Here is a 13,880-nt window from a genome sequence, read left to right as displayed (position 1 = left end):
ACTTTTGGTAGGGAGCCTGCCGGGGAGGCCGTATCTCTTCTGATAGCGCTTTAATAACGTGCTCTTCAGGGGAGCCTGGGCTTCCCAGGATGGTAGACCGAGGCGGGAGTAAATCGGTGCTGTGTACGGCCTCATCCTCCTCGGGAGAACTCCACTGCGCCTCCCACTTTTTCTGTGGGACTGACAGACTTTCAGGAGTCCTTACGTAGGTGGGGTGGTAGTAGGTAGGTAGCTGCTGGGCGAGTGGGCGGTGGGGACCGAGGACGGGCCTCTGTGCACAGGCTCGCGGGGGGCGCAGGGGCATTTCCGAGTCGAGCCAGGCTCTGCCCTTGCTGTCCTGGTACACTGCCGAGCCCCTCCTCCTCCTCCTCCTCTTCCTCCTCCTTCTTCTTCTTTTTCGATTTTATTTATTTATCCATGAGAGACACAGAGAGAGAAGCAGAGACACAGGCAGAGGGAGAAGCAGGCTGGATGCAGGACTGGATCCCAGGGAGATGCTCAACCACGGAGCCACCCAGGTGCCCCCGGCAAGCCCCTTCTTTGGTGACTCCATGTTCACACCTGAAAGGTGAAACCTTCCCGCCTCTCCCATAAGAATGATCTAAGGGGCACACGAAACAATGGAATATAAAAGACGCTTGCAGTGCCCGACGTCTGATACATTGACATTTGAGAATCACTGCTTCCCGACCTTTCTCTCTGCCTTTCCTCCTCCGGTTAGACTCACTGGCTTGGCGTTTGCCCAGGCTGCGTGCAGGGGTCACACCCACAGCCTTAGGTCTGTGACAAGCCTGGAACAGGGGACACCCCACAAATACTCGTCAAGTGGCCAGAACCTCTAATTTGGTGGTCGCTGTGGGCTACACAGTGAAAATACGAAGCTGTGTCGGGACAGGGTGCTCGGTGCGTCACTTCTTACGTGTTGCTGCGTCTTCACCCTTAAGGAAGTAAAGATGTTGACCGATACCTCTCTTTGCTTTTTTTTTTTTTTTTTTTTTTTCCAGTGCCTGAAACAGTATGTCGAGCTCTTGATCAAAGAAGGATTAGAAACTGCAATCAGCTGTCCTGATGCTGCCTGCCCTAAACAGGGCCACCTGCAGGAGGACGAGGCACGAGCACCCGAACAAACCCGGTTTTTAACGTGTGCACGTGTGCCCTGCTTGGCTTCGCCGTGTGTCGTGGGTTCTCGTTGGGCCGACCTGTGCTGTGTTTCTAGCCCCCCCTCAGCTTGTTATACTTCTTATTTGTATTTTTTTCTTCTTAGATTGAGTGCATGGTTGCAGCAGAAATTATGCAAAGATACAAAAAGCTACAATTTGAAAGAGGTAGGTACCCCAGCGTGTTACCCGTTAACGGATTCCTGTGGTGGAGTCCAGATACCTCGGGGTGGGGAATGCTTTTAGTGGATACAGTTGTACATTGTTTGGCTACAGTGGAAGTGAAAGAGTCGATGTAAATTAGATTTCTGAAATGTAATTGTCATTTTGAATTCTCTGCAGAGCTCCTAGCTGGAAGGCCTTTGTTGGGCTTCCACTGGTAACAAGCAGGAATCACGAAACGCAGCTTGTTTATAGGGATTTGGGGCTCAGGGGGTTGTTTTAAAGAGATTTGACCCTCATGGGGCATGATTATTTCTCAGGCAGGCCAGGGCAAACGGTTTGGGGACTAAATTCTTAGAGAATGCAGAATTTAAAGGATCCAAAGACGTAGAAGGAAATTCAGAGGCCAAGCGTAGGTGAAAATAGGACAACAGACATCCTGCCAGGAAAGTGTAGCCTGTCCCTTTGCACTCACTACGCACCTGCTGCAGGTCTGGACTCGTAGGCGCTGAGCCCTGAGTCCCTCCCTGTGCCCGACAGCCCTGGAAGGTTGTCATCTTCTGTTAACGTGGGATCCACAGAGGCTGACTCATTTATCCAGCTTTCCAGTGCTAGTGGGTGGCAGGGCACAGTGTATACCAGAACCGCCTCCACCTCCTGAGTGCCCCGTGGGTGGGAGCCGGGCCCGCTGCAGACCTTAGGGTTCCCCAGGAGCACAGTGCGGCACGTGCAGAGTTGACCTCATCTTCAAGGGGTCATTGCTAAGCATGGGAACATGTTGGATGCCCAGGACCGCTCTTTGGTGTGGCTCCCAGAGGTGTGCCAGGGTCACAAAATGCTGTTGTAAAGGTTCTGTGCAGTCGTTCCACTGGGCTTTGTTTTATGCCTGGACCTTGAGCTCACCTGAAAAGGAGCCGAGTAACAGACATGTTTAGCTCCTTATGCAGAATTTTGGTGTTAAGACACCACATCCAAACTCTGACCTTTTCAGCTCAGACTGTAATCGTTCAAGGGTGCTCCTCCCCTCTTCCTGGTCTGATAAAAAACCTCGTGGGCATCAGACGCTCGTTACGGAGATGCAACCCTGGGGGGCGTGTATACAGGAAAACACTCTCAAGATGGGAATGGGATGCAGAATAGAATAGGGGAAAGTATGGAGAGATTCCTAGCTTAAGTGAATATGGGAAGGTCTTTCTTTCTTTCTTTCTTTCTTTCTTTCTTTCTTTCTTTCTTTCTTTCTTTCTTTCTTTCTTCTTTCTCTCTTTCTCTTTCTCTCTTTCTTCTTTCTTTCTTCCTTTTTTAAGAAATGCTAAAGATAGTTGCGTTTCCTCTTGAGGCTTACTTCTCAAAAAAAAGAAGAAAAGGCAGTGTGTGGCCAACTTAAAAAAATTAAAAAAATATATCAAACAGGATTTTGACGGCATTGAAATTGTTTTCAAGAGCTTGTTTATTTAAATGGCATATATCATTCAGTTTGAGGTGGTTTAGAGTTCAGATGTAATGCCACGTGATAGGAAAGTCAGCATGTGGAGCTATAAAATTGATTAATTTGGATTTCTGAGACTTTTGGGCTCTTCTGAAAATATTTTCCAGAGAGAATCTTGACAGAAGCTGGCAGTTATTTGGGTTCTAAGAAAATTAACTTTCTCTGACCTTGAAGTCGTTTAAAAATGCAGCTGGATAAATTTTCCTACCTAATAGTTTCGACTCTGTGAAACTTTGTAATTTCAAATGCTTTGGCTTAGTAAAAGTTTTTTTTTTTTTTTTTTTTTTTTTAAACTTTGCCTAAAGACAAAGCCATCTTGACCTCGTTTAACAAAATCTCTCAACAATTATCTGAGAGCGTTTTGCTAGTGTTGTGCGAAAAGCCACAGAAACACGAAATATACTCAGGCTTATGACTGAAGACCCGTCTCAGTGAAACATTAAAACGGTGGAGGTACAGTGATTGCTCCAGCTAGTACGTTGACCACGTTTTGAGATACGATCAGAAGGCGAGTTTCAACCTGTCCTTGTGAAATGCAGTCGGGGAGGACACCACGGAAGAAAGAAAACCCAGCTCTCAGGCCCTCTGACCACATTTAGTTCTAAAAAGTCCCGTGGGTCCTGCGGTCGGTTTACGTTGCAAAAGTGGCAGCTGTTGTCTCCATGGGTCTTAGAATGTCTCCTCTGATAAAACAGCCACCGTCTCTTTTTTGTTTCCAGTTGGAAGTACGGTTGGCCACAATGTCGTATTAGTTTCAGGTACAACCACCTTGATTTTCAGCCAGTCTCCCCCACTCCTCCAGTCGGACTCTTTGGCAAGGAGGCCGTGGGCTTGTTTTTCTTTCTGAGCGCCCAGCTGCCCTCGTGGGAGACTCCGGAGGCTGACGGCGGCAGGCTTTGCAGGGGGGCTCGCTCGCTCGCGTGCCCCCGCTGCACTGCGCCCGTGCTCCCGGTTGAGCCCCGACCGTGCCAGGCTGCAGGTGCTTCTTTGCGTGTCCCTGGCTCCAGAGGCAGGCCCTGCAGCTTCCCTGGCTGCTTTATCCTTGCGACAGCCACGTGCAGGTCAGATGAATGCAGAGATCTGGTCTTGTCCTGCATGGCCTTGGTGCTTTCAATGAGAGCAACGCCCAGAGGGATGAACTCACTCGCCAGGCTGATCCATGCGTCATCAGGCCTGACCAGAGCCGGGGTCTCCCCGCAGGACGGGACGAGATGCAGCCAGCGTGCCAGCCTGGCCAGCGGCGGAGTGAGAGCCGGTACCAGGGAGGGACGGCACCCTGAGCACGCCGCGTCTCCCAGCACGCTTCTCCAAGAAAACCCTGTTTAAAAAGAGAAGCATCTTTCTTTCTTTCTTTCTTTCTCTTTCTTTCTTTCTTTCTTTCTTTCTTTCTTTCTTTCTTTCTTTCTTTCTTTCTTTCTTTCTTTTTCTTTCTTTCTTTCTTTCTTTTCTTTCTTTCTCTTTCTTTCTTTCTTTCTTTCTTTCTTTCTTTCTTTCTTTCTTCCTTCCTTCCTTCCTTCCTTCCTTCCTTCCTTCCTTCCTTCCTTCTTTCTTTTTTGATCTTGGGCTTTTTTACAGAAGCAGAGCTATCAGGGACTTGCTTCGTTAATCATTAATCTTTTGTTACTGTGTCTTTGGGAGACGGGAGCTGAGATTAATTTCGTCTGGTGTGCCAGAAAATACGCTGCTGGCCTTGTTTGGAAATCTAGGATATACACAGATAGGTCTGCGTGAAAATTAGATGTCATATATATAGGATGGAACGTGTCTAACGTGTGCTGTTAGGCATGTACGTGATTGATAGAGCCCTCGGGAGTTTCCCGGTGTGGCTTTGCTTAGGGGTCAATTCCTGTCCTGTCCGCCAGCTGGTGGAATTCAGCAGTGGGGGTGATGATGGACTGTCCATAGAAGGCCTAGAGAGGAGGCCTGGGGCCGGATTCACAGGCTTTGAGGTGCCCTGGCCGCTCGGGAAGGGTGTGCACATGCGGCAGGTTGGGACAGGTTATTTGCCCTCTCTGAAAGGGAATCTGCCCCCTGGGGACAGGCAGTTGCTGTCACAGCTTCCACGAGGAGCAGAAGTCACAAAATTTAAGTCATTACCATGGAAACCTTAACTAGGTCTCCTCGCCCTGCACTCCATGAGATAATTGGGCCTTTGGCGATGAGGCAGCCCAGTGGCTGCATTCGCTGTGCGAGGAGAATGAACGGGACATGGGGCAGAGCCAGAGGGGCATGAGGGAGCGCAGCCCTCCCGGACCCACGCCACAGGCTCCTCAGAGTAGGGCAGGGCTGGGAGAGGGCGGCGGGCTCACTGACGCGCCCTGACAGACCAGCTCCAACCACCATGTGGAGAGGGAAGAGCACAGAGCAGCCTGAGGATTTGCCTCCACGTGTCCTGAGGGCCCACCCTCTGCTTTGCCCCCGTGCCCAGAGGGGACCCCGAAATCTAGCCAGGGCGGAGCTGGGCTCCCCCAAAGCACTCACTAGCCCCGCTGAAGACAAGGAGCTGCGCAGAGGGCATGAGGGGGTGAATCAGACCAGGGAGTGGAGGGCTTGGGTCACCTTCCCCGCTTCCATTCCCTCTCGCCTCCCGTCACCTCAACTCAGGTGAGCTCCCCGCACACGTGCCCCATGGAGCCACCTCCCCGGATCTGATGGCCACAGACATTCCTAGAAAAGCAAACCCTGAAGCTCTCACCTCATGCCAAGAGCTAATTTTACCCCTTCACTCAGGATCGGGAACATCGCGGAGACTTTGCATGACCCTAACGAAGACCAGTTAAGAAGTAGCACATTTTCCTGGATGCCCGAGTTCCTTTATGTTAATAGGTTCTCCTAAATCTTCCCTAGACCTGCCAGCTTGGTAGTTTCCTGCCGCTGATGAATTCTCCCTTCCGGAAAACAAACAAACAAACAAAAAACAAAAACAGGTCGGGGGAAGGCGTTAGATGAGAGCAGGAGGGGGGCCAGCCCCGGCCAGTGGCCCTTGGTCTGGCATCGTAGGTAAAGCTTCATCGGAACACACATTTAGACATCAGCTCGACGCCGCACGACTCTGCAAGACTAAAATACACTGTAACTTTGCAGAAAACGTTGGCTCGCTCCTGGGCTAGAAGACGGTTTTCAGGGTTGTACCTGACGCAGCTTATTCCTAGAGGGCTGGATCTGGCCTCCCGTGTGAGCGGGGGCCGTGGCTCCCCTCCGCGTGCCCCGTGGCAGCCCATGGGTGAGGTCCAGGCGCACGTCCAGCCCCCGTGCAGCCTCCGGGCTGCGGTAGATCCCGGTGCGTGCAAACCCTGCCCTTGATGCAGGTGACCTCGGCCCACCCCGCTGGCGGGCTGTCCCCGGCCACGCAGCTCGCGGGGGCCCTTTCATTGCCTTCCAGGATTCCCTGGCAGAGGCCGGCGGGCTCGGGTTACGTCCCCAGGGCCACCGCTGAGAAACCCGTGGCCTACTTCAGGGCCTTTGAAAATAGCCCCAGGCCTCTGGCCTGTGATAGGTTTTGGCAGAGCCTCAGCCTCTCTGTGGTTTCCTGCTGGGCTCTCGCCTAGGGTTCGGTGTCACCCGGACGGGCCGCCAGTGCAGCGACCAGCCCGGCTCACAAGGAAGGGCAGCTCGGGACCCATCATTCAAAGAAATGCAGGTTTTGCACCAGGCCATGAGGGAGTGGAAACGGGAGGGTAGCCTGCTTTTCAAAATAAACGCTGCCACTGAACTCCCTTCCGTGGGGCTTCTTAGCCGCTTGGCCTCCGCTGGGAGGGGCGGCCTGGCCATTCCACGGGGGCGTGAGTGGGTCCGTGGCTTACATTCAACTTTGGGAGGGAGCCGTAGGTGAAGGAGCCTCTCGATGAGAAGAGTTTGGCCACGTTCCTCCCTCCTGTCTCTGGGTCCTCCTGCCCTGCCCTGGGCTGGGTCGGGAGGCACACAGACGCCTGACTTCAGGAAGCTGCGTCCTGAGGAGGCAGACGGAGCAGAAGGGGTGCTGGACCCTGGCCCGGGGCCCCTCGGGGGGCTGGGGGTGGGAGGCCAGGATGTGGTGGCAGGCGGGTGCCTCCCCGTGGCCACCGGCATTCTGGGTGCGGGCAGCAGCGTCTCTAAAGGATGCTGGGTGTCTGGGGTGGGGTCAGGAGTGCGGAGTGTGGTGGTGGTGGGAGGGGGGTAGAAGGAGCCAGGCAAGCAGCAGGCCCTGAAGGGCGTCATAGAGACCCGTGACATTCCCTCTGGAAGCCCCACACTCCTGTGACCCCTCAGCCCGAGCACCTCTCGAGACCCTTCGTGTGTAGACGTTGACCTCCCGTTTTGTCTCCCTGTGTTAGAGGTGCTCCTGGACCCCTGTCGGACGTGGTGCCCGGCCTCCACCTGCCAGGCCGTGTGCCAGCTCCAGGAGATGGGGCTGCAGACCCCTCAGCTGGTGCAGTGCAAGGCCTGTGCCATGGAATTCTGCTCCGCCTGCAAAGCCAGCTGGCACCCTGGCCAGGGCTGCCCGGAGACCATGCCCATCACCTTCCTTCCCGGAGAGACCAGGTACCCGCCGCGCAGCCACCGCGGGAGGCACGGGCCAAGGGCTGGGGCCGAGGAAGACGGGGGGCGCTCCTCCTTAGACGCGTCTCCGCAAGACGTGACGGCATCTGGATCAGTCTCTTCCTCTTGAGCCTCATTTAAACCCGGGTGGGTGGGTGGGTTGATTATTTTTGAGAGCTGATTATGCGTCAGGTACTGTGCAGAGCAGTGGCGCTGTAATGACGCACAGGAAACGGACCGCTCTCCGCCCATCCAGAAAGACGGACGTGTGGACGGCTTATTACTGTCACGGCTTCTAAGTCCTGTGGTACCTAAAGATTTCCCAGACTCCATTGTGTGGAGGGTGAGACCAGGGGGACGGGAACAGGAGCAAGAGGAGGCGCACGGTGGTTACCAATACCAGGGGAGGAGGTTTCCAGGTGCCCGAGAGCAAGGGGCGGCATCTCCCTAGAAGAGCGGGCGCGCAGGAAGCTGTGGGCAAGCACGACTGCGTGTCTGCCCTCCTGTGCCCTGGTCAGACCCCCAGGCCGCTGCCCGGGCGGACACCATCGCTGTAGGTGCCTTGAAGTGGAGTAGCATGAATCCTAAGGAACTGGCAATATTCAGCCACTTTTGTCCCCTAAGGTCTGTAGCACAGATAGTTCCCCGAGATGGTGTCAGCCTTGCACCCGTTGAGGCCACGCTCCTGGTAGAGGAACTCCCACTGGCCACCCAAAAGTGCGGCCTCCAGCTGCTCCCCATTAGTCCCCACTAGCTACCAGCTGCTCCCCATTCCCCTCTCCCCATCCCACACCCCTGCTCCCACTCCCCACAGCTCCACCTGCACATATCCTCTTGGCATGCCTCGGGCCCTTCCTCCCATCTGCACATCCATTCCTGTGCCCACGTGCCCCTTCGCCACCCTCTTTCCCTGGAGGCTTCTTGCCCCCCTTGAAGACATGGCTCACATCCCCCCGTTATCCAGCTGCCCCGTTCCCAGGACAGGGCTAATGACCCCACCCTCTGTGCCGTCCCACTGCAGATCCTCTGCGTGGGTCACAGCACCAGCCATATGGTGCTTTTGCTCGTCTGTGTATGTGGCCGATTCCTCCACTAGTCTGAGCTCCCCTATCACGGCCCACGCTTGTCCGAACGTTGTCACCCCAGATCTTGGCATCCGGCAGGCACTCGAATGCTAGAATGGATCACCTCCCTCATATTTAGGTTCTTAATGCTTCATGACTTTGCAAGAAGAAACACACTCCTGTACGGTCAGTGTCCACATTACTGAAGAGCTGAGTGTCCAGGGTGGGGGCCAGGTACAGAGGAAGCAGGTAGGGGTTCTCTCCTCACGACACATCCGAGTTACCTGTTTGAAAGAGAAGCTCCCTGGGAGTGAGTGAGTGAGTGGGTTCCTATGCTCTGTTACGGAAGACGATGAGCAGTGAGAGAGAGCCAGGGTCCCATCCTGGGTGGGGTGGAGGCAGGCTCCAGCCATGATACCTCTTAAGCCTAAAGCGGAGGCTGGTGAGCGTTGGGAGCCTGATGACTTAGTATTTCTCCTCCTGAGATGTTCTGGTCTCATTTAGGTCATTGCAGAGGGCGGCAAGCATTGCACAGTCTACGTGTCTGTTAAATCATCTCATTGTATGCCCTGCAAAGAGCAGAAACACACAAAAATGAAAAACATCACATTGTGCAAACTAAAAAAAATTAAAAAAGCAACACAGGGAAAATTAAATCGAAATTCACCAGTCTCATTTTGGGGAAACCTAAAAATCCAAAGATCTCCTATAGAAATCTCTGGCTTCTCCAGCTGCACTGAGCCAGCCTCTATTCCCACCTGCTGATGGTCGCTGGAGCAGAGAAGCAGCCAGCTCTTGGGAAGGGGGTTGGTGCTTATTTTTAGTGTACTGTAGTCCTCTTGCATACTGGTCCTGAGGCTGGAGGCAGGTGGCGTTGGGAACCCAGGCTGCGCTCCGCTGGTCCTTCGGCTCCATCTTCCCTGAAGCCATGTTCCCATCCACCGCCTGACCAGCTCCAATCACAATGACGCATGTCTGCCTCACGCAGATCGTGAGGAAGCTCTCGGAGACTCCTATCTACCTTCATAAATTTGAGTTCCTAGTGAGACTTGTCATTAATAGTAATCGTACATGTAATTCAGATGCCAGGAAATGTTTGGAAACCACTGTCCGTACGATGTAAATTCCTGTGCATGCCACAACGCACCAGAACTTACGTAGTTTAACTCTTTCCCACTTTACAAAGTCTCTCTGAGAGATGGTCTTGGCTCTCTGCTGATATGCTGGCCCCGTTCATGGCATTTCCTTCAAAATGAGCTTATGAGTCACATGGGAAAATTAGTCTCATTACTCGAAGGTCACAACTAGCTTTCAAACCAAAATGATGTTATCTAACCCGATAGCCAACGTCAGTTACTGGATTTGGTGCCTTGTGACTTTTTGGCTCTTGGCAGAAATCATCTGGAGGGCCCAGCTCGAGATTGCGCAGAGCTGAGCTGTTTCCCTGGGCCCCCTGGAGGCACTTGCTTGTGACCGCCCTGGCTCATCCGGACTCACATTCTGTGCAGCCAGCTTGCCGTGTGGTTTGCCTCCACTTTAGAGGAGAATTGGAGCTAGAGACAGTGTTCCCTTTTCAGAGAGAGTATATCCACACGTGCCCCTTACGGCCAGGGTCTGTAGGTGTGTGTTCTGCGTGCAGGGAAACCCTTGCAGGCCTCACCACACCCTGAGTTGGATGCTGCCAGCCTCACTTCTAGCAGTGGGTCGAGACCCCAACTCTGCTGATGCCCGAGTGGCATGGCTGGGACTTGTCTCTAGACCCCGTGCTCCTCCCTGCAAGGACATCCCACCTCCTTCTAGCATGTCCTCACCGGTCACCTCCTGAACAGAACAGAACCACATTCTGCTGGAGCTCGTGCCTCACCGAGGAGGAGCCTCTCCTGGTTATCAGTTGGCTCATACGAGAGTCAAAACATTTTTTATTTATTTATTTATTTATTTATTTATTTATTTATTTATTTATTTTTAAGATTTTATTTATTTATTCATGAGAGACACAGAGAGAGAGAGAGAGAGGCAGAGACACAGGCAGAGAGAGAAGCAGGCTTCACGCAGGGAGCCCAATGTGGGACTCGATCCCGGAACTCCGGGATCATGCTCTGGGCCGAAGGCAGATGCTCAACTGCTGAGTCACCCAGGCGTCCCTCAAAACACTTTTTAATTATTATATTTAATCATGATATATGATGCATGTGGAAGATCCTTCCGCCAAAATGCACTCCAAATGCTGGAAGTTGCTCACTTGCCGTGGACGTGTGCCCATCCGTGCTTTAGGTTCTGGAGGGGCTGCTCACTCCAGCGGGAGATCACTCTTCTCCTGGAGACGTTGGACTGATGTAATGAGTTCAGGTAATACAGCAAAAGCGTTCCCATAGCCAGTGAGAACTTCTTATAGCAGTTTACCATTTATTCCTCCCAATGATCCCAGGCATGTATTTTTTGAGCTTTCTTTTGATATTTAACAGCGTGGGATGAACATTCTTCCGGAATCCCACCAAAATGTCTATGTCATCTCTTCATTAGCAGCATGAAATTATTGCTGTCATTTATCGGCCAGCTTCCCCCATGCCCGAGGCTGCACTGTACTCTCGTCACGCCTCGTCTTCAAGCATGCTCATACCGGGAGGGCTGAGGCCCAGCGTGGCTGCTGCACAGCCGTCTGCATAGGGCCGGCTCGGGACCCCGGGCTTACACCCTATCACACTAACCACCGCGAGCCTAACCAGACTTCTCAGGAAAGCGAATCTGTAAGGACAAGCCCAGTAGATCTAACTAATCAATGAGCACGTATTTGTAACATTTTTTTTTTTCTGAAAATAGTGAAGTGCTTAAAAGTTATCATTGATCCTTTGGAAAGTATATGTCCTTCATCTGAAGACGGACATAAAATATGAATATAATCCCATTATGCAGACACCTTCATTATAAACCTTTGCTGTATGTAAGTAATGTCTTTTGTCTACATATGCCTAAACTTTAATATATACTGATAATTGCTTCTTTTCCCTTAAATCCAGCTGGCTGACCCACAGGTTTTTGTTTTCTGTTTATTGTGGGTTTTTTTGGTTTTATTGGTGATTGTTTTTTGGAGTCTGTTTCATTGGTTTCAGTTTATGACATTTAATAACAAGCGGCCTCGGCCCCTCTAGTTGCGCCGACGCCTGCAGCCTAGCTGGTGCCGACAGCTCTCCCCTGGGCCACGCTGAGCCTAGCGCTGATGGAATCTCTCCCGCAGCTCTGCTTTCAAACTGGAGGAGGACGACGCACCCATCAAGCGCTGCCCCAAGTGCAAGGTCTATATCGAACGGGACGAAGGCTGTGCCCAGATGATGTGTAAGAACTGCAAACACGCCTTCTGCTGGTACTGCCTCGAGTCTCTGGACGTGAGTACAGCCTTGAACTTGGCTTGGAGGTTCAGACTTGGAGTGGGAAACACACCAGCCATTTCCTAAAGAGCTTAGAGAACGTGCCTAGGAAACAGAAATAACATTATCAGCTGTTTTTCTGTGTTTATGAAAATACTAATTCATCGAGTGCAGTGGTATCAGAAGTTCTGGGGAGCAAATGGTCAGCTCAGGCTTGGGATTCAGCCCAGGTGGACATGGTCTTAGGATCTTAGATTTTGTCCATGGGGATGATCTTAGCTCGATAGCTGTAACAGAACACCAGAGACAATGGGCATTTATTCCTCCCAGTTCTGGAGCCTTATTGCCCAAGATTAGGTGCCAGCAGATTCAGTTCTTGGCCCTTGGCCCCAATGCCAAGAGAGGCAAGAGAACCCTTTTTGGCTTACACATGGCTGCTTTCTCGCTATATCCTCATGAGGCAGAGAGAGAGAAACTAGTGTTTCTTCGTTGTATAAGAGCTTGCACCCATCTCATGACCTCATCTGAACCTCATCACCTCCCAAAGACCCTGCCTTTGGGTCCCATGGGGGATTCAGGCTTCAACATATGAATTTGGGGGGACACTACCATGTAGTGCACAGCAGGGACTGTTAGTGGAATAAGAAGGATAAATAGAGGTAAGGGACTGGGAAATATGGTGGCGGCCACACGGTTACTTCCCTGACCCGTTGTTACCTTCAGGGCAGAAAAACACACTCTGTGCCATCTCGCAGAATGGAAGTTCCCAGCCTCGTATGGCCACTTTCTCCCAAGTGTCCGCTGTGCCGAGTGTTTCCCAAACAGTCTATATGCCAGTGTTTCTACACATGCTGCATTCCCACTGGGAGCACCTGGCCCTCCCCTCCTGAAGCACCTGTTTTTTGTTGTTGTTGTTTTTTTTTTTTGTTTTTGTTTTTGTTTTTCTGGAACTTCCGGGTCAGATGTAAAGGATATTTCTTTTCAGTTCCATATTCTCCTTCCTCACCCGTATTAAGAGAATGGGCATCTTGCCAAAATGACACATTCTGACTTTAGTTTTAGAAGAGTTTATTCGTACATAGGGTTTTTTTTATTATTATTTATTTGAAAGAGAGAACACGTGCAATGGGGATGGGCAGAGGGAGGGAGAGAATCGCAAGCCGGCTTCACACCCAGCACAGAGCCCAATGCTGGGCTCCGTCTCATGACCCCGAGATCATGACCTGAGCCAAAACCAAGAGTTGGACGCTTAGCTGACTGAGCCATTCAGGCGCCCCTGTGCATAGGTTTTTAAAACTAAGTAGCAGAAATAATCATCTGTTAAAATCTTTGTGGTTAGTGACTATCATAGCAAATCGAGCCATGTGTCCTATGTATTTATATTTGTCTGTCTTGTGGAGCAAGGTTGACTGTGTCTGGCTCCTTCAGTAAATAGTATTAAGCCATTAAGATCTAACTAAATGGAGGGAGGGTTGCCACAGTTTCCTGCTTTACCTTGTGAGGAGCTCACTGGTCCACAGCCCACCCCTGCTTCCCTGACTCTGTGACCTCAGAGCCCTAGTCTGGGTAAGTGTCCCTCCCTGGGGCCACATCAGAGCAGTCAGCTCAGCTCCCGAGGGCCCAGAAAGGCCAGCTTCTCAGGGCTGCCAAGGTGAAGGAGATAAAGGGTCCCTGACAGTGGGCTGAGTGGAGTAACTTTGGAAGTCAGCCTGTCGTCCTCAGGACAAGTCTGCAGATTGTCGAGAAAGTAAATGCCTGTTTGAGGTGGAATCTTAAAGAGTCTGTAAAGAGTCTGTAAGTTAAAGGCTGCCTTTAAAAAAATTAGATTGCTTCTTTTGGCTTGTTTTTCTGAGATGTTTATTGTTCTTTTATTAACTTAAAGGACTGGATGTGCAGTAGAATGCGTGTAGCTGCATGAGTCTTGGGAAGATATTACCCTTTTGGTGTCCTGGAGGCTTCATTTGCTTACCCAAGGCAAGCTTAATAAGTCAGTTTGGCAAGATTAATCTTTAGCTTAGATCCAGACAACTATGTTCTGTGATCTTGTGTGTTGAGAAGAGATGTTTAGAGGACTTCTGAGGCACTACGACGTCCTTAGGGCCTGGAAGTTTTCACATACATATACTAC

At 51.6% G+C, this 13,880-nt stretch overlaps 1 protein-coding gene across 4 annotated transcripts in view; it reads left to right on the top strand.

Annotated features, from left to right (window-relative positions):
• The window catches only part of RNF144A (ring finger protein 144A), a 115,582-nt gene that overhangs the window by 82,566 nt on the left and 19,136 nt on the right, over positions 1–13,880 (top strand). For 3 of the 4 annotated variants that reach the window (XM_077844229.1, XM_077844231.1, XM_077844230.1), the window contains 4 exons: positions 1,005–1,109; positions 1,265–1,325; positions 7,119–7,326; positions 11,623–11,770. In XM_077844229.1, coding sequence (XP_077700355.1) covers positions 1,005–1,109; positions 1,265–1,325; positions 7,119–7,326; positions 11,623–11,770 — 522 coding nt within the window. Of the gene's footprint in view, positions 1–301; positions 569–1,004; positions 1,110–1,264; positions 1,326–7,118; positions 7,327–11,622; positions 11,771–13,880 lie in introns of those variants that run through there. The other variant, XM_077844232.1, reaches the window with a different exon arrangement.

Source organism: Canis aureus, chromosome 12, assembly GCF_053574225.1.
Source record: "Canis aureus isolate CA01 chromosome 12, VMU_Caureus_v.1.0, whole genome shotgun sequence".
Lineage (NCBI taxonomy): Eukaryota > Metazoa > Chordata > Mammalia > Carnivora > Canidae > Canis > Canis aureus.
The sequence above is the reverse complement of the archived record's forward strand: the minus strand, read 5'-3'. Positions and strand labels throughout refer to the sequence as shown.